The 27,315-nt window shown below is 34.7% G+C and overlaps 1 protein-coding gene across 1 annotated transcript in view; it reads left to right on the top strand.

Moving 5' to 3' along the window:
* Positions 1-27,315, top strand: part of Prosbeta1 (proteasome beta1 subunit) — a 67,182-nt gene that overhangs the window by 21,961 nt on the left and 17,906 nt on the right. The window contains exons 3-4 of the mRNA XM_090415722.1: positions 14,448-14,579; positions 22,365-22,494. Of these exons, the coding sequence (XP_090271848.1) occupies positions 14,448-14,579; positions 22,365-22,494 (262 nt within the window). The remainder of the gene's footprint in view (positions 1-14,447; positions 14,580-22,364; positions 22,495-27,315) is intronic.

Genomic DNA, 27,315 nt, shown 5'->3' with positions numbered 1-27,315 from the left:
AGAAGAAAATTGATAATATAGTCATCTCTAGTTTTTTCAAACAACTAAAGGTTTTGGGAATGGCATTCCAAGTTGTCATTATTTCCTCTTCTGCATTCTTTTTAATTACGCCCAATAATTGATCACTTTCAATTATTTCAAAGTCATTTCTCAAATCGACAAACTTTTGTTTCCATATAGAACTGGATTGAAAATCTATTAATTGCATTTCTATATCTTCCAAATTCAGCAACCCAAAAATGTTCAAATTTAGTTTATCTGCTCATGTTGTGTCTGAATGTAAAATATATTTTGATGTTTCTGCAAATTGTCTGTACTGCAAAAATCTTGAAGAAAATTTATTGATTATCGACTGAATAACTACACAAAACTTTTGTGTCAATTTAACTTGATCTGTTTTTTCATGAGATTCTACATATGCAAAGAATTTTTTTGTATTTGGAAAATATTTGAAGGTATTGGAAATAATGTCATGATTGAAAATTTGTAATTTAGCTTTGAATGTTTTGATTAAATCAAACATGACAATAACTGTCTTGTTAACACCTTGCAGTTTAACATTTAATTATTTTAAATGTAAGCACAAATCAGTAAGGGTCAAAGCTGTATAACTGAGAGGAGACCTCCACATAGCCTTTAAAGGAATGCAGAGAACCGACCAGGGCTTCTGACCTAATGTCCAATCCTCACCTTCTCGTGGTGCACCCCGTTATGTATCTACCTGGATATTGAACGAATGAGGATGGGATGACAATTTGGGATTAGGCCGACCAAATTGTATTCTTATTGGCTTAAACAATTATATAAAATTGTGGTACAACATGGCAAAATTTCATGCTGGCTGGGGCGTCGCCCGGTTAAACAAGGCCCCCATTGTTTTCGCCAGGGCAAACAGAAAAAGTCAGTTCCTGGAAAAAATCCTAAAACCCACCCCACCTCAACATCACCAGAGTTAAAGATCGGTACTATCAACATAAGAAGCCTGAATGGCAAAGAAATGGAGCTAGCTGAGGAATTAGATGAGTACCAGATCAACATAATAGCGGTGACTGAAACAAAAAAGACAAAAACTGGTGAGATCTTTCTGAGCAATAAATACAAAATGTTATATTCAGACAATGGGAATCAAGGAAAAGAAGGGGTAGCCATAGTATTCAACACTAAATATGAGGCTAATCTTCTTGAATGCAGACAGTCTCAAGTAGAGTGATGTGGGCAAATATTAGAATGGGGAACTGGATAATGAGACTTATTTGTGCCTATGGTCCCACAGAAGGCTCTACTAAGGTAGAAGTGGAGGAATTTTTTGAGGCTCTAGAGAAAACTATTGATACAATGAAAAAGGAAAAGTTGGTCCTTGTTGGGGATCTGAATAGCAGAGTAGGAAGTGATTGTCAGACATACAAAAATGTTTTGGGAAAATTTGGAGAAAAGAGCAAAGCTAATAATAATGACAAATACCTGTTGGATTTCTGCTCGGGACATGGACTGGTTATTACTAACACCATGTTCCAACATAAAAATGTGCACAAATTCACATGGAGAGAAGAGGCAAGGAATATGAAACGTCTCATTGACTATGTTATTGTTGATAGTGATGTTTTCTTTCTAGTGGAGGACACCAGAAGAGTGTACAGAGGATTTGAAATTGGAAGTGATCACTATTTAGTCTTGAGCAGGATAAAATTGAATTTCATATTGAAAAGAATAACATATAAGAAAGTTTTTTAAGGCGAATGAAAGTTGAGCAGCTCTCAGATGTGAACTGTAGACTAAAATACACAAAGATTATTGAATAAAAAATGAAAGAGTTTGAGAACAGCAACCAAACCTTGGAGATTCAGTGGCAAGCTTTGAAAAAAACACTGATTGATTCAGTCAGAGATGCATGTGGTGATGTTGTCTGCAAGGATAGAAAATTCAGAACTCCCTGGTGGACACAGGAAGTTAAAGAGGCAGTGAAGGAAAAGAAGAAAGCATATCAAAAGTTCCTGGCAAATAAGTCAGCTTGTGCTCTTAGAGAATACAGAGACAATTGTACGAAAGTTAAACACTCTGTAAAACTAACTAAACAAAAGTCATGGAGGGACTTTGGCAAGAACATAGAAAATAAATATCAAGAAGGTGGTAAGATATTCTGGAGGTTGTTGAAGAAGCTTAGAAATGGAGGAAAGAGTGCTGTAAAAGGAATTAGAGATGATAAAGGTGACATGAAAATGTGAGAAAAAGATATCCTTGAAATATGGAGTAATTATTTTGAAAAATTGCTAAATGAAACAAGCAATGATAGCACAATGGTAAAAAACAGTCATACAGTCAGGAATACATTTCCATGCTTGAAGTAGAAAAAGCCATCAAAGGCTTGAAATGTGGAAAGGCAGCAGGAGTAGATGATATTCGACCAGAAATGCTGATATAAAAGTCTTATAGTGTCTGCACTGCATAGTTCAGAAGGCCTGGACAGAGGGACGAATTCCTGATGATTGGAATAGAGCTCTAATAGTACCCATATATAAAAAGGGAAATAAAACTGAATGTGAGAATTACAGAGGTATTTCCGTACTGAGTGTTCCTGGCAAGATTTATGCCAGTATACTTGGGGAAACAGTTGAGAAGAATTGTGGAAGAAATGCTTGGTGAAGAACAAGCCGGATTCAGGCCAAATAGAGGCTGTCAGGATCAGGTCTTCACTTTACAACAAATATTTGAGAAAGCATGGGAATATAACAAAGATCTGTATTTAAGTTTTGCTGATCTGGAAAAGGCATATGACAAGGTGCCAAGAGAGAAGCTATTCAATACGCTACAGTTATATGGTGTCAATGGGGCATTATATCAAGCAATACTTAGTCTTTATTTGAGTTGTAAGTCAACAGTTAGAATTTTGAAGGAAGTGCAGGAAAGATGGTTCAATGTTAAATCTGGTGTGAGACAAGCATGTACATTATCCCCTCTGTTATTCATTATCTATATGGATCACATTACGAAAGAAAATGGTATTAAACCTGATATCAAAATTGGAGATGTTAATGTAAGCTCTTTGCTTTTTGCGGAAGATGTTATACTGCTAAATAAATCTGCTACAATTTTTCAAGATTCCCTGACTAAATTGAATAACACTGTTGTAATAGATATGGCATGAAGGTCAGCAATAAAAAGACAAAGACAGTGAAAATAGGTAGAATCATTGAAAATGTCAACTGCGTTGTGAACGGAGAACCTGTGGAACAAGTAAAACATTTCAGCTACTTTGGCACGAATTTTAGTGAAGATGGTAAATTAAATATGGAAATAGACAACATAATCAACAAAGCTGGTATGGTAGGAAGTCAATTGAATAAATTCATATGGAATAAGAGAGAAATTAGTCGGAACACTAAATTAGCTGTATACAAGACAATGTTCAAACCAGTTTTAACTTATGGATCTGAAAGCTGGGTCAGAAGTAAAACTTTTGACCAAAGACTAGAGACCGCAGATATGAGAGTCCTGAGAAAAATTAGAGACGTGAACCAATGGCAATATCATATTTAAAATGAGGATATTAGAAAAGAACTTGACATTATCAGCATCCAGGAATGTGTTAGCAGAGCTAATCTCAGGTGGTATGGTTACTTGAACAGAATGGGTGAGGAAAGATTAGCAAAACAAGTGTTCTCTGCCAGGTTGGCAAGAAAATGACCCAGAGGAAGACCAAGATATAGGTGGATTGATACAGTACAAAGTGCCTTGGATAATAGAAATATAAGATCTGATAATATTGGAGTCTTGACAAATAACAGACTGATTTAGAGGAAAATTGTAGATTGGAAGTTAGTAATGATGTAAATTTTTACATCATTTACATTTTGATTTAAAATTAAAAAAAATAGCAGTGGTTATATTTGAACAACTGCCAATAAATTTCATTAAGGTTGTTGACTGAATATTTCTTCTGTTTTTAATTGCCTTAGCAATAAATTCTTTCTGTTCATCCTTGCTTTTCTCAAGGAGTGATTTATGGTTTGTCTCATAATTTTTGCTTTAGGGTACATGTCAGGAATTTGATGATGATGATGACAAATCAATAAAAAACATTAATTTCAAAAGCCATTCGATGTCCCATTAATTTATTATATTTTTCAATGATTTTCTCATTATGTAAAAAAAATTAACTTCATCTAAACACTCAGCAAATCTTTGAAGAACTTTTCCATGGCTTAACCATCAGATGTTCTTGTTGTACATAAGGAAATCATTGTACATTGAGTTTACCTCATTTAATAATTCTAGAAATGTTTGTTTATTTAATGCATGTGCAGATATAAAATTGACCAATTTTGTTACAAGGCTCATAATATCTTCCAGTGGCTTCAAACTAGCCTTTGCACGTAAAACCTGCTGATGTATAATGCAATGAAAACCCTGAACTGAATGTCCAGTACGTTCAGTAAATAAATTGACAACACCATTTTCCTCTCCAGTCATACTCAAGCACCATCAGTACTTGATTGTTACAATTACTGTAACTACTGATACAGTAATTGTATCTAGTTACTGATACAATTTTGGAAAGATCTATTTCTCTTTCAGCAAGTGCATTTACAACTGTGTTGCAAATATTGATTCCTTTTGTTTGTTGCTAATGATGTTAAACTGGTCCATTCTTCTTTGATATTATTACCAACACAGTAATGAATAAAAATTACTAAACCAGCTGATCCAGTTATGTCAGTACTCTCATCAAGACAAAGAGAAATTAAATCAGAAGATTTTATATTTATTTTTTGCTGATGAGTTATGTTTTTAGCCATCTCCAAGATTCTATCTTTCACTGTGTTTCTAGCCAAAGGCATATCTTTTATTCTTGAATAATTTTTTCCTTGTTTTTAAAATCTTCAAAGAGAACTGGTGTGCATTTTAACCATACTTCTTTTATATATTCTCCATCACTAAAAGATTTCCTTGTTTGGCAATTATGTTTGAGGCAAAAAAAAATAGCAGTGGTTATATTTGAATGACTGCCAATAAATTTCATTAAGGTTGTTTACTGAATATTTCTATTTTTAATTGCCTGAGCAATAAATTTATTCTGTTCATCCTTGCTTTTCTCAAGGAGTGATTTATGGTTTGTCTCATAATGCTGTTTTATTGATGACAGTTCTGCATACTACTGCCCTGCAACATAAAACGCATACTGTTTTATTGTCTTTATCATGCCATTCAGTCCACCAACTTTTGAACTCTCTGCTGCTAGATTCTGATAAATTTTTGTTTTGCTTTTTATTTTCACTAGCCACGTTAAGTAAAACTGTAACAAATTTATTCAAAACTAAAATCAAATGCATTTTTTTATGTTTTCAAAAAATCAGCATTTTATTATATGCCTAAGTTACATTATCTTTATAATTCAGACTTACAGCAAAAACTCGAGCAAAAATAAAACATAGTGCACATGCGCAACAATAATACACTTGCCGCTGCTTATTTCTGCCTACTCGTGGATGCATAGCACGAATATCATATGTTTAGATGTCATATGTTTTGGCAAAGTTGCAGCTTGTGACTTTTCATATGCTAAAAATATTAAAGATCATAAACCTGAGATAATAATTATTATTATTATTAGACACCTCCAGGGAGTCCAAAGACTCATCGAGGGAGGGCACCTGTTCTACAACTGTCTCCACCACTCAATCCATCAACTACACCTGTTGGTGTAGTTGACCCAACTACACCAACGCCATCTACCGCCGCCTACCACCACTAGTATTTCCAAGGACAATCATAAACATCTATGCCCACTGCAGGATTTAAACCCGCAGCCTTTTGGCTGGAGATCGGATACGCTAACAACTCGGCCAGCCAGGCTGGCACTCGTAATAATGAAATGTTTTGGTGACTAAACACAGTTCTTTTCTATCAGCTGAGTCATGTCATTATGCCTCTTAGCCATTGGCTAAAGGTTCTTTACATCAGTGGTAATTTACAGCTGCTGGGCCTTGTTCCTACAGTGGGCTACATATTTGTTGGTTAGTTTCTTTCAGGTAAAACCAAAATTTAACTTGTACATATTGTAACAATTAAAAATATTGAATAATTTATAAGCATATAAAATGATATCACCTATAAATTGTTGACATGCCACCTCTGACACGCGTGTCATAGGTTTGCCATGCCAGTAATAGAAGAAAGCAACCTTACTCTACTGAGTCAAATTTAAAAAATTTGACTTGAGAAGCTTTTCCTAGAATCTGCTTCTACCCTTTTGAACTACCCTAACCTGAATAAATATAGTTGCATTAAATTGCCTCTTGTATTGGAAACTTCCACAGATAATCAGACCAGTGGCCAAGAACACTCATCCAAAGCCAATAGGTTGCACAAGTTATTATACCATCTTATATTGTTAATTTACCTAAATAGCATTATGGGTGTCAATGTATAAGCATAAATGTATATATAAATTTATGTATATAGTACAGTGGGTAGGCTTTTCATGTTTAGTCTCTAGAGTAGATTTATTTAAAAAAATAAATCCACTCTAGAGACTAAACATGAAACTTTTTCAAGCCGCTTCAGAACTCCAGTAGGTGGGACATTGGTCTTGCACTTGACCATGAAATTTATCTCCCTGTTAGAGACATTGGAAACATCATGGCAGGATTCAAAACTGAAGCTTGCTGGTTGGGGGGAGTGGGTATGTCAACCTCTTGGCTGACTAGGCCATCTAATTAATAACCTGATTATTGACAACATCCAAAAATCTGAACAAGATGAGATTTCATTGCAGTAAAATTATGGAGACTACAATCGTGTTAGGAATAATTACTTTAATTTTCCGACATTTCGACCTTCGTATTAAGGTCATCATCCGGGTTATACAAATATATATATATATATATATATATATATATATATATATATATATATACACATATACAAAGACAAACTATATTACATTTCAAACTCAAGTGACAATTATTTGATCAACCATTATTCTACTGGCCTGACCTCTAGTGAAAAATAAAAGCTACATCAAAACTATATTCTATTTATGACATCATCAGAGAACCTCTTCATATAGATAGTTTTAATGCAGCAAAAGTGGCGGCCTAATCCATAATTTAACATGAGTGTTGTTATATTAGAGTTAAGTTCCTAGATTAGTCTTAATTATAATTTACTCTTAGACCAAAATGTTATGTGGGTAGAATATGTGCCATCCATGTTCTTGTGATTTTTAGACCACCATTATTGTTAAGATTAGGGTGGTTGATAAGAATTTCACAGGCCTCCTTAAATTTATGCTCATATCATGATTTAGTGTGATGTAAACAGCAAGTACCTTTCCAGATCATGCCCTGAATACATAGAGTATTCAGGGCATGATCAGAAAGGCCAGATTTACCATAGTTGTTAAATTTAAATTAAAGAGCCTCCGTATCTCAGTCAGTATAGATAAAAGCCCTTTGGTCAGAAAGGCTTGGACAGGAGGAACCTTTATCTGGTCTCTTTCGACAAACGGTGAGTTAGCCAGTCTCATGGAAGTGGGGGGGGGTCGACCGTAAACTCAGGTTTTTCGTTCCCCAGAACAGGCAACCCCCCCATCTTAAGGGATGGATGAGAAGGATAGGATGTGTTAAATTTAATGTGCTGTTTATGTTCCTTTTTTCTGATAGGAATTGTCATCCTCTTTCACCTATATATGGCAAATTACAGATGCATTGAATATGGTAATACTCCAGGGTGGGCCAGTAAATCCTTGGATGAGTTGAATAAGTTCTTTAATTTTGCAGGAGGTTTAAAGGTGGCATTAAGGTTGTATTTCTGTAATATTCTGTTTATGTTGTCCGATATCTCTTTAATGTATGGAGTGGCTGCAGTTTTATTGTAATTTAGTTTATTTTTAATTGGAGTCTGGTGAAGAATTTCGTTGATAGTAGTTTTGCTCTAGCCATTTTTCAGGAAGGTATTGCCAGTTATAATTCATGTTTAAGTGCTTGTTCATTAGAGCAAATCTTCAAAGCTGTGTTTTTTAGTGTGTTAATGACACCTAGTTTTTGTGTTGGGTGATGGTAACAGTTTGTGTATATATATTGGCTAGTATGTGTAGGCTTATGGTAAACAGTGAAGGAAAGACTGCTGGAAGGAAGTTAAATCATGTTAAATTATGGATTAGGCCACCATTTTTACTGTATTAAAACTATCTATATGAATTGGTTCTCTGATGTTGTTATAAATAGAATATAACTTTGATGTAGTTTTTTTTTTTTTTTTTCCCACTAGAGATCAGGCCAGTAGAATAACGGTTAACCAAATCATTGTCACTTGAGGATTATGTTTGAACTTTAATATAGTTGTCTTTGTATATATGTGTGTGTGTGTACCCCGGATGATGAGCTAATATGAAGGTTGAAATGTCGGTAAATTAATCATTCCTAACACAGTTGTAATCTCTATAATTTTACTGAAATAAATGCTGATCAATGTGTAACACTAAAGGAAAAGATAAGATTTCTTTCGATAAACTAACTGCCAACCTTCTTTTTCATAAGCATATTACAAATAACTCCTCATCGACATGCACAGTCTAGTCTCATACAAATTGCAGATTTCTTTAACAGTTGAATAATACTGTTTTCACGTCTGGAAATGATATCTTTTTCTCATTCGGTTGTTTTTAGAGAGTTCTTATAAACTCTGCTGCTTGCATCTTCTACAAATATTTCCATGATCATGGTTTTCATTAGAATTGATAATTAGCCCATTCTCGTCTAAATCTGTTTAAACAGATATGGCAGCTATTCAGTATCTCTTCACAGTTCAGTGCCATTCTTGCAGATCAAGTATTTTTTCATTTTAATTAATTCTTTTTTGTGTTGTGGAACAGATTTCAAATCCAATTTCTTGAGAAGTCCAAGTTTTTTCCCCCTCAACTTTTTGGCCCATCTGCAATAGTACAGTAGTGAACAAATTAATCTGAACAAGCCGATTTTCGTCAAGTTTTTGGTTTTGGTTTGGTTTCCTATTTTCGGTTTGGTATATTGTTCTCTATTTTGGTTGTTTGCTGCTTGTTTTAACTGCCTCTACAATGTTTTTTAATAGTGTAAACAAGCTGACATTTATAGTGTTTTATTCATTTTGTGTAGCTATAAAACGGATACATCTCCAAGAAAGCATTCAAAAATATGTACCCTTTCTCTGTGCACATCCATGCCTCAAAGACAAATTGCCAATGAATGTGGTGTTGGTTTGGATACTGTTAATGTGATTTTAAAGAAGTTTTTGGAGCGACAGGTCCTTTTCTCTTGACAAGAGAAGAAAACTGCACTTACTCAAAATCGTTTACTAGTTAGGAAAAGCAAAATGAATCCAAGATAGTCTGCTGTGAACTTAAATAGACACTTGGTAGCTAGTGGGATTAATGTTTCTGACATGACAGTCCATCAAAGATTGTTGGAAGCAGGTAGGACTGCCCACAGGCCAAAAAAGAAACAACTGTTGATGAAGGCTGTGCAGAAAAAGAGTTCCAGTGAGCAAAAGTGCACAAAGATTGGACTATTGAGAAGTGGAAGGTCATATTCTCATATGAGAGCCATTTTTTTCCCAAGGAGAGTGAGTATTCTGCGTTCGCAAATCAGCAGTTGAGAAGACTTCTCCCATCTACCTTCAACAAACTCCTAAACACCCAGCTAAAAAGATGTTCTAGGATTGTTTTACATATGACTCCAGGATCACATGTGCCTGTTGACAGTATGATGAAAAGTGACCACTACATGAAAATATTCAAGAAAAGAGTAGTCCCACAGATCCAGAGAGACGAAGAGCTCATCTTCCAACAGGATATTGCTCCATGCCACACTTCAAAAAAAGAGAGTTCCTTAAAAATCACAACATCCAGTTGCTTCTCTGGCTAGGTAACTCTCCCGACATTAAGCCAATAGAAAATTTGTGGACTATAGTGATAAAGAGACTTAATTGTGATACAAAGGATAACTTAATACAATCCATTATAAAAGTATGATTTCGAGATAGAAATAAGAAAAATGTTCTGTGTTAGTAGAGCCCATGTCTAAGTGAATTAATGAACTTATTAGAACAGAGGAGCACATATAAATTATTAGGTAAAGTTGGAGTTTAATTTTTGTACTTATTGGAAAATTGAAATTTTTCTTTAAAATGTGAGTGTTTGGATTAATTTATTCACTACTGTATTAGGTTATTAGGTCAAACACCTCCTGTGTATAAAATTACCATTAAAAACAAAACAAATAAACACAAAAGAAATATTATTATTATTACACAGGCACTTCCATCAAGTCCTAAGACTCATCATGGGAGACCCAAACTATCAACACAATATCTATCATACCTCTCCTTGAAGCCATTAACACTTTCATTGCCAAGCTGAAAATTGGAATTTCGTGTGGTGGCCAATTTTTTAACATTTTTTTTTTTAGTTAGCGAAGTCCACGCGATAACGCGTGATCAGTCGTTTGTTGAGAACTTGCATCACGTGATCGCGCGATATCGTTCATTGCCAAGCTGAAAATTGGAATTTCGTGTGGTGGCCAAATTTTTTTAATTAGTTAGCGACGTCCGCGCGATAACGTGTGATCGGCCGTTTGGTGAGAACTCGCATCGTGCGATATCGCGTGATTGGCAGTGAACGTATTAACAGACAAAGCACTCACAACGGATTCGGGCAACTCATTCCATTCATTCACTACTCTCCAAGTGAAAAATGTAGTCCTCATGCCCTTGCTAAGCTAAGTCTTACCCAACTTCCAGGGATGACCTCTTGTTCTGTCCCCACTAGCCAAGTGCGGAAATATTTCCCTACATCATTCCTATAAAATTTTTTAAGTAACTTAAATGTTTTTATCATATCTCCCTTTTTTTTTTTTTTTTTTTTTTTTGTCTATTAATCAACTTTTGTAATCCCTCGGTCTATCCTCACAGGGAGCATTGCAGAGACCACTCACCTTTGAATCCTCTCTGCCATTTCCTTATTCCCAAAAAACTCAGGTGACCAGACCCGAGACAGTAATCCAGATGTGGTCATATCAAGACTTTATCAAGAGGAGTGATAACTCCCTTATCTCTGCTTTTTAGTGTGTTATTCAATATCAAGAGTAGTGATAACTCCCTTATCTCTGCTTTTTAGTGTGTTATTCAATAACCAAGTAATCCTGTGAGCTATCTTGGCTACTTTAGCAATATACCTTCTGAACTTCAGCTCTATTTCTACTACTACTACTACTTCCAAATCCCTGGCTTCATCAATTTCCTGGAGTATAGTTCCCTCAATGTGGTACACAGCTTGTAATCTTTGTATCCTAAAATGCATAACTTTACATTTACTGCATTAAATTGACATCCATTTTGTTTTGCCCATACTGTCAGCCTACTTAAATCATCCTGTAAGCTCTCTACCATCACCTTGATTCTATTACCCTACCCAACTTTGCATCATCAGCAAACTGAATATCTCCCTTATTTCTTATATCTTTTATGTACAATTTAAACAGCAGTTGTCCCAGCAGAGAGTCCTGCAGCACACCACTAGTCACCTACCTTTTCCTGGATTCTGCTTGTCCATATAACACTTTTTGGTATTTGTCCATCAGTCACCCTTTTATCCATATCACCAGTTTCATATCCATCCCCCATTTGTTTGCATAACAGAGTTCCATGTTGTATCCTGTCAAAAACTTTGCAAAAGCCATCAGTATCATAGTGTAGCCATTCCCTTTATCTAACTCAGCTGTCACTATTATAAAAATTTAGTAGATTACTGAGGTATGACCGATGCTTCACAAAGTCGTGCTGCCCCTCATAGAATAGCATATTCTTATTTCACCCATTCCTGAATTCTCTTTTTGGCTAACTTTTCCAGTATTTTTACCACCACTCCTTTGGTCTATAATTTGCTACCACAGACTTAGATCCTCCTTTATATAAAGGAATTATTTTTCCTTCCTGATCTCTTGAGACTTTGTCAGAGCTGAAACTTAAACAGCCTAGTCAAAGACATCACCATTTCTCCTTCATATTCTTGTGAAACACAACCGATATTCCAGCCAATCCCACAGCTGCATTTGCATTCAGATTCAGTAGTCCTCCACCTCTTCAACTTTGGTTCTGACACCAGTCCCTGTTACCTTAGTCATAACAGTATCTTCACTTGGATGATATACCCTTGCAAAATGATCACTCAGTAGCTCGACTAGTTTATCTAATTTCATTACCTCTCTACCACTTGCACTCATTTTTTATCCTTCCTCCAACTTGCCACATAACAAAATAGTAAATAAAGCTGCTGTTGAACTAAGTAGGTGAACTAAAGGTACTAGAAGTTTTCAGTTAATCAGCTACTTACCTATACTTTGTGGCACATAAGGCCAAGATCCATCTTCAGATAGTCTGTTTTTTCAACTAATTCTGTTTTCCTCCCTTGTGGAAGTCAGACCTAGAAATGATACCAAAGTTGAAGTTATGCAGAAGTCATATTTCCATATACAAGTTGTCAAAAGGTGTCACACCTCATTACTAAAATACTCTGGATTAGAGAAAGATGTTGAAAGTTCTTCCACTTGGTTATAGTATAAATTAAAGATGCCAAGAAGTAATATTTTTGGTTTCATTCTTTATCTAAGTGTAAGGAAACAAAGTTGTGCAAAGTTATATAACTTCTTGGCATCTTTAATTTATACTATAACCAAGTGGGAGAACTTTCAACATCTTTCTCTAATCATCAGAGTATTTTAGTGATAAGGTGTAACACCTTTTGACTACTGTATATGGAAATATGACTTCTGCATAATTAGAGAAATGTATAGGTTGAAACCAGTGTATGTAATGTATCCCATAATGCATTGCATTATGGGATACTAAGGCAAGTGATGTGAAGTCATTAGCCTCTATATACGAGTTGCCCAGTCGTGAAGTTACTTCACACATGAACTTTGCTTATACTTGGATAAAGGATGAAACCAAGAATATAACTTGGCAATTTATGAACCTTAAAATTATACTTCCTGCATTCACATTGCACTCTGGTAATGCATTCCATTCACCAACTACTCTCCATGTAAAAAAATCTACTTCTCACACCCTTCTTCACCATATATCTTTTCACAACTTCTAGGGATGGCTTCTCATTCCTCCCATCTTATTGTCCACTCTTTTATAATTCCTTCTGTATTAATCTTAAAATCCCTTAAGTCTCTTTCATATCATTCTTTTCCTCCTATCCACCAAACTCTGTAGTCTACATTCCCTCACCCATTTGCCAACACTCCCTGGTCCCAATATCACTTTGGTCATTTTTTCTTTGGATCTTGTCTAGTGTTTCCACATCATAATGAAAACTAGGCAACCAATTTTTACACAACAGTCCATGTGTGATCTGACCAATGCCTTTTACAGAGGCACTACCACCAGTTCCTCATCCCTATTATCTCAATGTACTTATCATAGCAGCAATATGATGTAAATAGGTCAATTTTAACTTCTTTCTGACATTTGTCGTTCAGTTAAAATCTTTTATTTTATTCATATTTAAGTTCTTCAACTTTTTCAGCTTTCTTATACAATACTTCTGATTTTGCTCGGATATCAGTGTGTTTTGATATTAAAATTTTATTATCTGCATAATCTAGATCTTCTAGCTATGATGTTAGATTCCATTTTATTTCTCTCCTCATGCTTTTTATCCTTGTTTATAATCCTGTCAATAACTATATTAATACATAATTCAGACATTATACAACCATCTCAAACCATTCTGATGTTTGCTGTGCAGTAACACAACTTTTACTTTCTTTATACATTCCTTTTATTGTTTTCACATTTCTCTGGAATTCATAGCTTCTGATAATTACCCATAATATCTATCAAAAGCTTTGGCAAAAATCTGTAAAATTAAGATATAAATAGGTTCTAAATTCTATATTTTGTTCAATGATATTCCTTAAAGTAAAAATATGATGTGTTTCCACCTGTTCTGAAACTAATTTAATTTGCCTTCTATTGCACTTTTAATGCTATTTATCAAAAGTTTACAAAAAAATATATTGATAATGGGTACTGAGAAGTAGACTAAATACCTCTTCAGTTCTCATGTTTAGTGAGACTGCTTGTTTTGGATGTGTGTGTGTGTGTCTTATATTAAAAAAATATAAGAATATGATAAAATGAATTTAAGATTTTGTTAAAATAAATTAAATGCATTGGTCTCTTGCTATTGCAAACTTATAATGGAAGATCAACAGAAATTTGTTACAGTGAAAGATTTGCTACCAAACTAGTTTCAGAATTTTGCTTTAGAGCCACATTGGTGCTGGGACTTTTCAGTCAATTATTCTTGCAACTTTAGCTTGTTATAATATTGTTGGCTATTGTGTGAGCTGCCTGTATTTTTTTAAAGACAGTTTTACTTAATTTTCTTAATTATTTTGTAGTGCATATATTGCAAATCGAGTTACAGACAAGTTGACAAAAGTGACTGATCATATATACTGTTGTCGTTCTGGCTCTGCTGCAGATACCCAAGCAATTGCAGATATTGTAACTTATCATTTGTCATTCTATGAGTAAGTATTTTTTTCCCTTCCTATCCAACAGTGAATTTATGAAAAATTGTTAAGAAAACGAATGATTGTCATAATTTATTTCATAAAGATTTTAAGTTTGGAAAAAAGCAATGTATTTATTTATATTTATGTAACATAATCACCTGCCTGTAACTTTGCTTTGTGCAAATCTAATTGCTATTGTAATAGAACGATTAATTTATCTGCAAATTCTATTATGCCTGTGACTTCTGTTTTCTTGGCTGCATTTATCTGTTTTGTGGTGATGAAAAACCTGAATTTTCCAGTAGGCTTTAACTGAAGATAATTAGACTGGCTAATTACCTTCAGTTAAAGTGCTTTTAAAAGGTTCTTCACATCCTAGATGAGATTTGAACCCAGGTTCTTTCCATCAAAAGGGCATTGTCACTGACTGAGCTATGGAGGCACTTTTACAAAATAGTTGATTTTAATTATTGCCAATCATTTTGTTTTAATTAATTCAGCATTTACAAGAATGTAGCTATTTAAAAAAAAAAAAACTCTCTTACCTGAAGTATTCCTTTTTTTGTATATTTAACCATTTTTAACACATTGTTCAATAAACCTACACCGTGTAATCAAACAGTATAAATTATATAAAACTTTAGACTTTATCTTTTGACCTGATCTTTTGAATCTTTATAGTATTAAAAAATACTAAAGCAGCCTTGATGTAATCTTTGGCATTGTCAATTACAAAAATACTTTCCAGTGAAGAAAATTTTATTGCTTTCTAATTAGAAAACACTAGGATTTTCTTTGAGAGAGAGAGAGTGGTAGCTCCTTGATAATCTGTATTATCATTATTGGAAATATACTGGCATCTCCATGAATTCAAAGACTCATCCTGAGAGTTCCATACTTATTGCACTACCTGTCATACATCTCCTTAAACTTACTCAGTGACTGAGCACTCATATGCTACTCTCCACACAAAAAAACTTGTCCTCATTCTCTTGCATCCACACCCTTACACAGCCTCCGGGAGTTGTCCCTTGTTCCATTCCATCTAGTTATCTATTAAAATTTTTGTTTATCAAAACTTTTAGTAACTTATGTTTGTCATATCTCCTCTTTTCTGCCTATCAACTAAACTTTGCAAACTACTGCCTTCACTTTCTCCTCATAAGGAGCACTGCACAGACAAGTTGCCATTTTGCTTACTCACCTCTAAATCCTATCCACCACTTTCCACATCCTCACAAAAACCTTGCAACCCAATCTGGACACAGTGATCCAAATATGGTCATATCAAGCCCTTATAAATCTTCATCAGCCATTTTCTGTCCACTGCTGGATGAAGGCCTCCCCCAAAGTCCTCCATTTAGTTTTATATTGAGTTTTTCTATGCTACCTACTCATCTTTTTAATCTCATCATCCCACTGTCTCTTTGGTCTTCAAAGAGACAGTGGGATGATCTCTAGGTAATCATCACCATGTTGGTCAATTTTTTTAGTCAAAGTCCACATTTCACTTCCATGTGTCATGGCCAGAGGTATACAACTGTCGAATATTTTTCTTTTAAGGGAGATTGGGATGTTTCCTTTGAGTTCTTCACAATGTTTTCCAAAGCCTATCCAACAAAGTTGGATTCTACATATAATTTCTTCTCACATCCTCCCTTTACTATCTTCTCTCCTGGTAAACATATAGGAAGTTACTATATCAGTTTCCTGATGTTCGATTAATTCCATTTGCACTAACTTTTTTGGTGATGTATTTATTATATGTTATTTTCGTTTTAACTTTGTTTATATTTAATCCTTATTACTTTCTGCATTTAATTTATTGATCATTTGTTGAAGTTTTTTTTACACCAATTTACAAACTACTCATAAAACCAATATTTAAAATTAGCTTCCATTATCTGCTCTCCTAAGGATGAAGTGCACTTCAGTTATATAATTATGAATCACTATGGACAAAATAGATTGGCAGACCTGTGCATGACATCCTGCACTAAGATGGAGATACACTTTATTATGAAATGATATACAAGGGTCAGCACATTTAAAAACATAGATATATTTATCCTGTATGTTTCATCTTTGTTACAAGGTTTTTGCCAGGGAAGAGAATAAGATAGAGGGAGAGAGAAAACGAGATTAGTAAAACGGGATTCAAAATTGATGTGCTAATTTTGGGTAGGCTGTATGTAAGTTTTGAAAGTTGTTTTGTGGATCTCTCTCTTTCTCTTTAAGCATCAGTTCTTATAACAGGGATGAAATATATGGGGTCAAATAAATCTATTTGCTCTTATGTTTCTTTAAAATGCTTTGTCACTAAGTGACAAAGGATGAAAAACTATTGTGCCCTGAAAATGCCCCTTCTCACTTTCAAAATTGAATAATTATTTGGATCCAGTTTTTGGAGATGATCTTGCTGAGTGCACCTCACTATTATGATTAACATTTTTTGTGTGCATGCATGCATACTTAATCTGTTTTTGCTGCAAAGTTGCTTTTTTGCTTTAACTATTGTGGTATACAGATTGGGCTGTTCTTGTGCTTTTTCATTTTTTGGACATTGTTTTCTTTTGGCTGTTCAGTTGCATTGATGGTGGTTGTGTGCCTTAAGATTTTATGGTTGTAATAAAAATTTATGAAAGTTTTTCTGTTTCCAGTTTTTATTATGATAAATAGGAAGATGGTTTGAGGGAGTCTAGGGCGAGGAGAATGCATGTTATCTCCATTGTTTCATCATTAATATGATGGCATTCTGAAAGAAATTAGCATTAAACTATGGTTCAAAATCATAGATATTAAACTCAGTTCTTTGATTTAGTTAAAACGGTGATTTACTTCTGAATAAATCTACTATAAGTAGATTTATCCAGGAGAAGAAAATACTAATTTAATAACTGCTGTGGAATGGGTTATTAAAAGTTTTGAGTGCATCTTAAATAAATGTGTTTAAGGAGAAGCATGATAAGTATTTATGTATGAATGACTAAAAGGAATGCCTCTCTCTGAGGGAGTCTTCATAATAATAATAATTACCAAATATCTGGATGACTATCATCTTCCATTTAAATTGATGTGAGGGAGAAAGAAAATAAAAATAAAAAACACCACATGCATCCATAAGAGTGTAGTCAAATTCCTGCCATGTACCCTCAAGGGGTGTATAGGATATGATAGTACTACATGAAAAATTTCCATCATTACTAACTTCCTATCTATAATTTTCCTCCAAATCAGTCTGTTACTTGTCAGGACTCCAACATTATCAGATTTTATATTTCTATCGTCTAAGGCACTTTGTACAGTATCAATCCAACTATATCTTGGTCTTCCTCTGGGTCATTTTCCTGCCAACCTGGCAGAGAACACTTGTTTTGCTAATCTTTCCTCGCCCATTCTATTTAAGTGACCATACCACCTGAGATTAGCTCTGCTAACGCATTCCTGGATGCTGATAATGTCAAGTTCTTTTCTAATATCCTCGTTTTAAATATGATATTGCCATTGATGCCATCGGTTCACGTCTCTAATTTTTCTCAGGACTCTCATATCTACGGTCTTTGGTCAAGTGTTTTACTTCTGACCCAGCTCTCAGATCCATAAGTTAAAACTGGTTTCAACACTGTCTTGTATACAGCTAATTTAGTGTTCCGACTAATTTCTCTCTTATTCCATGTGAATTTATTCAATTGACTTCCTACCATACAAGCTTTGTTGATTCTGTTGTCTACTTCCATATTTAATTTAGCATCTTCGCTAAAAATCGTGCCTAAGTAGCTGAAATGTTTTACTTGTTCCACAGGTTCTCCGTTCACAATGCAGTTGACATTTTCAACGATTCTACCTATTTTCATTCTTTGTCTTTGTCTTTTTATTGCTGACCTTCATACCATATCTATTACAACAGTTATTCAATTTAGTCAGGGAATCTTGCAGCGGATTTATTTAGAAGTATAACATTGTCTACATAAAGCAGAGAGCTGACATTAACATCTCCAATTCTGATATCATTTTTAATACCACTTTCCTTCATAATGTGATCCATATGGATAATGAATAACAGAGGGGATAATGTACATCAATGTCTGACACCAGATTTAACATTAAACCATCTTCCTGTACTTCCTTCAATTCTAACTGCTGACTTACAACTCAAATAAAGACTAAGTATTGCTTGATATAATGCCCCATTGACACCATATAACTGTAGCATATTGAATAGCTTCTCTCTTGGCACCTTGTCGTATGCCTTTTCCAAATCGGCAAAACTTAAATACAGATCTTTGTTATATTCCCATGTTATATTCTCAACTGTTTGTCAACTGAAGTGAAGATCTGATCATGACAGCCTCTATTTGGCCAGAAATCCAGCTTTCTTCATCAAGCTTTTCTTTCACAATTTTTCTCAATAATTTCTCAAGTATACTTGCATAAATCTTGCCAGGAACACTCAGTATGGACATACCTCTGTTATTCTCACATTCAGTTTTATTTCTCTTTTTATATATGGGTACTATGAGAGCTCTACTCCAATCATCGGGAATTCGTCCCTCTGTCCAGGCCTTTTGAAGTATGCAGTGCAGCCACTGTAAGACTTTTATATCACCATACTTCAGCATTTCTGTTTGAATATCATCTACTCCTGCTGCCTTTCCACATTTCAAGCCTTTGATGGCTTTTTCTACTTCAAGTATGGATATGTATTCCTGACTGTATGCCTGTTGAGTGTTTTTTACCACTATGCTATCACTGCTTGTTTCATTTAGCAATTTTTCGAAGTAATTACTCCATACTTCAAGGATATCTTTTTCTCCTGTTTTTATGTCACCTTTATCATCTCTAATTCCTTTTACAGCACTTTCCTCCATTTCTAAGATTCAAGAACCTCCAGAATACCTTACCACTTTCTTGATATTTATTTTCTATGTTCTTGCCAAAGTCCTACCATGACTTTTGTTTAGTTAGTTTTACACAGTGTTTCGTTTTCTTACATTTGTCTCTCTATTCTCTAAGAGCAAAAGCTGACTTATTTGCCAGGAACTTTTGATATGCTTTCTTCTTTTCCTTCACTGCCTCTTTAATTTCCTGTATCCCCCATGGAGTTCTGATTTTTCTATCCTTGCAGACAACCTCACCACATGCCTCTCTGGCTGAATCAATCAGGGTTTTCTTCAAGGCTTGCCACTGAATCTTCAAGGTTTGGTTCCTGTTCTCAAACTTTTTCATTTTTTTCTTCAATAATCTTTGTGTATTTTAGTCTACAGTTCATATCTTAGAGCTGCTCAACTTTTATTCGTTTTAAAACTTTCTTACATGTCATTCTTTTCAATATGAAATTTAGTTTTATCCTGTTCAAGACTAAATAGTGATCACTTTCAATTTCAAGTCCTCTGTACCCTTTGGTGTCCTGCACCAGGGAGAAAACATCACTATCAACAATAACATAGTCAATGAGACTTTTCTTATTCCTTGCCTCTTCTCTCCATGTCAATTTGTGCACATTTTTATGTTCAGTCCATGTCCTGAGCAGAAATCCAATAGGTATTTGGAAGTATTAGCTTACCTCTCCAAATTTTCCCAAAATATTTTTGGATGTCTGACAATCATTTCCTATTCTGCTATTTAGATCCCCAACAAGGATCAACTTTTCCTTTTTCGTTGTGTGAGTTGTTTTTTCTAAAGCATCAAAAAATTCCTCCACTTCTACCTTAGTAGAACCTTCTATGGGAACATAGGCACAAATAAGTCTCATTGTCCAGTTCCCCATCCTCAACTCTACTTGAGACTGCCTGCCATTCAAGAAGATTAGCCTCGTATTTTGTGTTGAATACTATTGCTACTTCTTCTTTTCCTTGATTGTTATTGCCTGAATATAACATTTTGTATTTATTGCTCAGATAGATCTCACCAGTTTTTGTCTTTTTTTGTTTCAGTCACCCCTGTTATGCCGATCTGGTACTTATCTAATTCCTCAGCTAGCTCCATTTCTTTGCCATTCAGGCTTCTTATGTTGATAGTACCGATCTTTAACTCTGGTGATGTTGAGTTGGGGTGTGCTTTCAGATTTGTTCCATTAGCTGACTTTTCGCTATTTGCCCTGGTTCCCTGGCGAAAACAGCGGGTGCCTTGTATTATCCGGGCGATGCCCTACTTGGCATGAAATTTTGTCATGTTGTACCATCATTTTGTATATTGGTTTAAGCGAATAAGAATACAATTTTTTCGGCCTAATCCCAAATTGCCATCCCATCCTCGTTCGTTCAGTATCCAGGTAGATACATAACAGGGTGCACCACGAGAAGGTGAGGATTGGACATTAGGTCAGAAGCCCTGGTCGGTTCTTCGCATTCCTTTAAAGACTACGTGTGGAAGTCTCCTCTCAGTTATACAGCTTTGACCCTTAAGCACCCCTCACATTATTCAGTTTTGTTTTATTTGACTTTATCTGTTATTGAAAATGCCTCAGTTACTGTATTTGAAATATTGACTTTTATGCCTGCTGTGTTGTGATAAGTCACAAAAAGTTACTAATACATTAGCATTATTCTCAGTTCAGTTGTAACTTGTTTAGATTCTTAAAATACAGATTGGTACTTATAAGAAAATCTCTTGTTATTAAAAAGTTATTTTTTATATTATATTACCATCCATCACAGTAGACTCCTAGGTGAAATTGGAACTAATGTGTAAGCAGTCACAGAAATAGGAACTTCTCCCTTTTGTGTGTGTGTGTGTAACTGAGTAGCCAGTTTCCTCTTCAGCACATTGTGTATCATGATGTGTGACTCTCTCCATTTTTCAACCAAAACTGGAGTTTCCAGGACTCCTTTCATCTGCTCTTTCTTCTGTGTATGCATAGCCTCTTCTCACCGAAGATCTGATTTTATTAACAGTATTGCAGTTGATAATACACTCCACCTTTTGACCAATATGACAAGTTTCAAGATCTAAACCAGTGCCTTAATTACTGATTGCTATACTATTGTCCATTGGGGTTAGGACAACCTACCCAACTTCAATGCTATCAGCTTGTCCTTTTTTTTTGATGGTCAAAAAAAAATTCTTACCTTCACTAATCACTTAAATAAGACCAGTTCTCTTTTCATTGACATTTATTTTTAGCCTTTCCTGACACAAACGCATGGCCATAGCCTCCTTCAAAGTCCTTAAAAATACCATCATCCTTTTCTGCTTAAGATATTCACCTTCAAGCTGCTATCTAGAAGGTGAGCAGAATGGGAGAGAAGTATTCTTATTCATGTCTAATGGAACACTTCTAAAAAATCCTTGATGCTGTCTAGAATGGGCAGTTCAGTTATTTGTTAACTTCTCTTCACAGATTCATATTAACTATCCTCTTACAAACAAGTATGTTTCTGCCTTATTTCTTTTTCATGGATACTATTTCACTCATCTGGTATCGGTCATTTTCACTCTTCTCTAATAACACCTATAACACAAAATGCAACTATTCAACATGTGTGTGCTTCAACTACAATACCCATTGAACTAGTTCCTGCTTCTCTTTTGTTCCATCCTTTCTACTCTGAAACAACCCTTCTCACCAAATGTTCCCCAAGAAATGCAACTTCCAGGTATGCAAGAAGAATGTCGGTAGCTTTCTTCACTCTCATAAACAGCAGTAGTGTAGGTTCTGTAACCGCATGTGAATGGAATTGATATAAAAGATAACAATTTTTGCTATTTAAAATTCTGTTTGTCGGCTTTCTTTTTTTTTCTTTGTTATTAATAAAATGCATATTTTGTATAATATAATTAAGCACATATTTTTATTCTTAGAATGGAAATGGATGAGCCATCACAAGTGAAGACAGCTGCAAATATATTCAGGGAACTTTGTTACAATTACAGAGATATCTTAACAGCTGGAATAATTTGTGCAGGTTGGGATAGGAGAGAAGGTGGACAAGTAAGTTTCTGTTTTATTGATATAAATAAATGTTATTATTTGTAGATAATTTTGTAGAAAAAAAAAGCCAACATGGCTTTTCTACTTTTCTTGGCTTATCTTTCTCAATGGGTCGTGACAACTTCTTTTTGCCTTGCCACAGTTTGTTTTCTAACCCTTAGATGGTCAGTGTTTTTCTCAGTTGCTATAATATCAAACCCTGCTGTTCATGAACTGTTAGTGATGCGCACATAAATCTTACCTGGAAAACAGTAGTAGTTGCTAGGAAATTCCTCTGGCACTGTAATTCTCACATTCACTCTTATTTCTTTTTACAATATGAACTTCCCTCTAATCATCTGAGATTTGACTTTCTGAACATGACTTCTTAATTATGCAATTGCCTTTTGATATTTCAGATTTCTAATAGCTTTTTCTCACCCAGTATGGAAATGTGCTTGTCTTTAGCAAATTATTATTTTAATGATTTTTATTATTATTATTACGTGATCCCTCCAGGGAGTCCAAAGACTCGTCAAGGGAGGGCACCTACTCTACAGCTCTCTGTCTCGATCACTCAATCCATCAACTACAACGAACCACAACTACCGCCATCTACCACCACTAGTATTTTCACAGACAATCACAAACATCCATGCCCACACCGGGATTCGAACCCCCCAGCCTTTTGGCTGGAGAGCAGATACGTTAACTGCTCGGCCAACCAGACCAGCAATTTTTCAAGTGATTTATTCCATTGCTTACAATTCAGATATCTTTTATCTTGCTTTATGCTTTATTTACCAGTTTTGATTCATTTGTGGCATTCAAATGTCATGTTGTTTCCTAATACCTTCATTTTTCATATGATTTTTGCCGCTGCATCCCATGGTTGAATTTTTATATATATATATATGTCTGCTACTGAGACTTCAAGGTTTGGTTCTTGTTTTCAAAATCTTTCTCTTGAATAATATTTGTATATTATTTTACTTAGATTCTTTTAAGAACTTTTATACAAGTTTTTGTTTAATTGTTATCCTGCTCAAAACTGAATTGTAATAACTTTATATTTCAAATTCCATGTGGTGTTGTGAACCAATGTGAAGATATTGCTGTCAGCACTAACACAGTCTATTGAGACTTTTTCTTATTTCCTGTGTTTTCTCTTCCTATGAATTTGTCTTTATTGTTGGAGCATAGCATGATATTAGTAATGACTAGTCCATGTTCAGAATAGAAATTCCGCAGATGTGCTTCCCATTATTATTTGCTTTTCTCTTTTCTCTAAATGTTCTCAAAACATTTTTGTATCTCTGATATTCATTTCCTTCTCTGCTGTTTAGGTCTACAACATGGACCAAACTTTTCCTTTTTTTTTTTTAGCTGCATTCTCTAATGCCATAAAAAAATTTTCCACTTCTTCCTTAGTAGAACCTTCTGAGACCATGGTATGAAAGTCTCATTATTCTGTTTACTGTTGTGATGTTTGTCTACATCACTCTAAAATTTCCTGTCATTCAAGAAGATTATTCTTGTGTTTAGTGTTCAATGCTACAGATATTTCTTCCTTTCCTTGATCATTATTGTCAATGTATAACATCTTGTACTCGCTGTTTAGAAAAAATCTCGCCTGTTTTTTCAGCAGTGCCAATTATGTCATTGTGGGTATTTTTCTGATTATTTTTCCAGTTCCACATTCATCCCCCCCCCTTTCAAAAAATTGCTAAATGAAACAAGCAGTGACAGCACAGTGGTAAAAACACTGAAGGCATGCAATCAAAATGAAGTAGGTAAAGCCATCAAAAGCTTGAAATGTGGAAAGGCAGTAGGATTAGATGATATTCGACCAGAAATGCTGAAGTATGGAGGTATAAAAGTCTTACAGTGGCTGTATTGCATAGTTCACAAGGCCTGGACAGAGGGATGAATTCCAGATGATTGGAGTAGAGCTCTCATAGTACCCATATACAAAAGGGGAAATGAAACTGAATGTGAGAATTGCAGAGATATTTCCCTACTGAGTGTTCCTGGCAAGATTTATGCAAGTATACTTGAGAAACGGTTGAGAAGTATTGTGGAAGGGAAGCATGGTGAAGAACAAGCTGGATTTAGGCCAAATAGAGACTGTCAGGATCAGATTTTCATTTTATGAAAAAATAGTTGAGAAATCATGGGAATATAACAGAGATCTGTATTTAAGTTTTGTAGACCTACAAAAGGCATATGACAAGTTGCCAAGAGAAAAGCTATTCAAAACGCTACAGTTATGTGTCATTGTGGCATTATATCAAGATACTTTGTCTTTATTTGAGTTATAAATCAGCAGTTGGAATTGAAGGAAGTACAGGATGGTTTGACCTTGTCTGGTGTCAGACAAGGATGTACATTATCTTCTCTGTTATTCATTATCTATATGGATGCATTATGAAGGAAAGCAGTATTATTAATCTGATATCAAAATTGGCATGCTAATCTTGACTTTTTTTACTTTATGCAGATGACATTATATTTTTAAATAAATCCAGTGCAAGTCTAAGATTCCCTTACTAAATTGAATAACTGTTATAATAAATTTGGTATGAAAATCAGCAATAACAAGACAAAGACAGAAATAGGCAGAAACATTGAAAATATCAAATGCAACATGAATGGAGAACCTATAGAACAAGTGAAACATTTCAGCTATTTAGGCACAATTTTCAGTGAAGATGATAAACTAAATATGGAAATAGACAACAGAATTGACATAGCCAGTATGATAGGCAGTCAATTGAATAAAAATATATGAAATAAGAGAGAAATTAGTCAAAACACTAAATTAGCTATATACAAGAGAGTGTTCAAACCAATTTTAACTTATGGATGTGAGAGCTGGGTTAGAAATAAAATACTTGACCAAAGCCACAGATATGAGAATCCTGAGCAAGATTAGGGCCATGAACAGATGGCATCAGTGGCATTATCATATTAAAAACAAGAGTATTAGGAAAGAACTTGGCACTGTTAGCATTAAGGAATGGTTCATCATCATCATCATGAACAATGGGCTCACTGCCCGTTGGTGTCTGATGCCTCCTTGACTATCTTCTTCTTCCACCTTTCTTTGTCCAGTGCACAGTGTCGCAGTTTCTGTACCCATTCTTTGTATTTTTACACCCATTCCATACCAGTGCTTTATGTCTTCTATCCATTCTTTGTATGGTCTACCTCTTATGTTTATGCTGACCATAATACCAAACATGAATGTCTTTATCTTCCAGTCCTTGCTCATTCTGCAGATGTGTCCAAATAATTGCAGATTTGGATACATCTTATATAATAAGATTATATAAATGTATAATATATAATGTTATATATGGACACCATTTTATAATCTTCTGCATTAGATTCTCCTTTGGTTGTATCTTCTGATAGAGCTCTACATTTGTGACTTTCTGTACCCATCTTATTCTTAGAATCTTCCTGTAACAGGTTCTTTCAAATGCCAAAATTCTTTTTCTCGATTCCTTATTTATTACCCACGTTTCAGATCCATACAGTACACTTCTAAAGATGCATGTTTCCAGTACTTACTCTTGGTTTTGTTTGCAGGCTTATCACTTTACTTTTCCAGATGTTATCCATGGCCTTCAGATTTGTTCTTCCCTTTGCAATCCTGATCTTTATTTCTTTTTTTACATTCCAAATCATATGCGGTTTTACTTCCTAAATATGTGAATTGTTCTACATTTTTTATCAATTCCATATCCTTGTATCTTTTGTTTCATGTTCTTCTCACTGAATACCATTGTCTTTGTTTTTTCCAAGTTCATAACAAGTCCAAATCTTTTCCCTTCCTCATTTAACAATTTCAATGTTTTTTGTAGTTCTCTTTCACCATCTTCAATAATGACAGTGTCATCTGGAAATCTCAGATTGTTAATTCTCATCCCATGCACTGATATTCCTTTTGCATCTTCCTTCATTTTATCCATTGCTCTTTCTAAATGTGCGATGAAAATGCTTAGGATATTGGGTCCCCCTGTCTAGTACCTCTGCTTGTTTTAAACCATTTCCCCAAATCATTACCTGTTCTAACTACTGCAACTGCATTCTTATAAACATCTTTTAATATAGCTATTAGTTTTCTGTCAGTTCCATAGGATTCTAGCACTGCTAATGTCACTTTCTGGTCGATACTGTCAAATGCCTTCTGAAACTCAACAAAGCAAGCATATGTGTTTTTGTTTTTTCTCCTAGCTTTCTCTGCTATTAACCGCATTGTCAAAATCTGTTGAATTGTAGTTCTATCTTTCCTAAATTCTACTTGCTCATCTGCAAGGTATGCTTCCAATTGTGTTCTCATTCTTTCTGTCAATATCATCATCATCACCTTACCAAGATTGACTTGTCAAAACAATTGTTTTATCATTTTTACATTCTAGCTTATTTCCTTTCTTGTATAATGCCACTAATATTGATTTCACCTATTCCTCTGCCATTTTCCCTTCTTTCCATACCATATTACGTAGTTGGTGCATTTCTGTAGCCATATTTAAAAATTTCTCCAGTAATGTTATCATTACCAGGACTCTTGTTGTGTTTTAGCCTTCCTATTGTTTTTTCTACCTATCCTCTTAAAATAGGTTAGCAGAGCTAATCTCAGGTGGTATTGTCACTTGAACAGAATGGGAAAGAAAAGATTAGTAAAACAAGTGTTCTCTGCCAGATTAGCAGGAAAAAGATCCAGAGGAAAACCAGGGTATGGGTGTATCGATACAGTAAAAAGTTCCTTAGAAGACAGAAATATAAGATCTGATAATGTTGAAGTCTTGACAGATAACAGATTGATTTGGAGGA

The sequence above is a fragment of the Typopeltis vanoorti genome, chromosome 3, assembly GCF_054136105.1.
Source record: "Typopeltis vanoorti isolate ZY-2024b chromosome 3, IOZ_Tvanoo_1.0, whole genome shotgun sequence".
In the NCBI taxonomy this organism is placed as follows: domain Eukaryota; kingdom Metazoa; phylum Arthropoda; class Arachnida; order Uropygi; family Thelyphonidae; genus Typopeltis; species Typopeltis vanoorti.
Note: the sequence above shows the minus strand (reverse complement) of the source record. Positions and strands in the feature narration are given on the sequence as shown.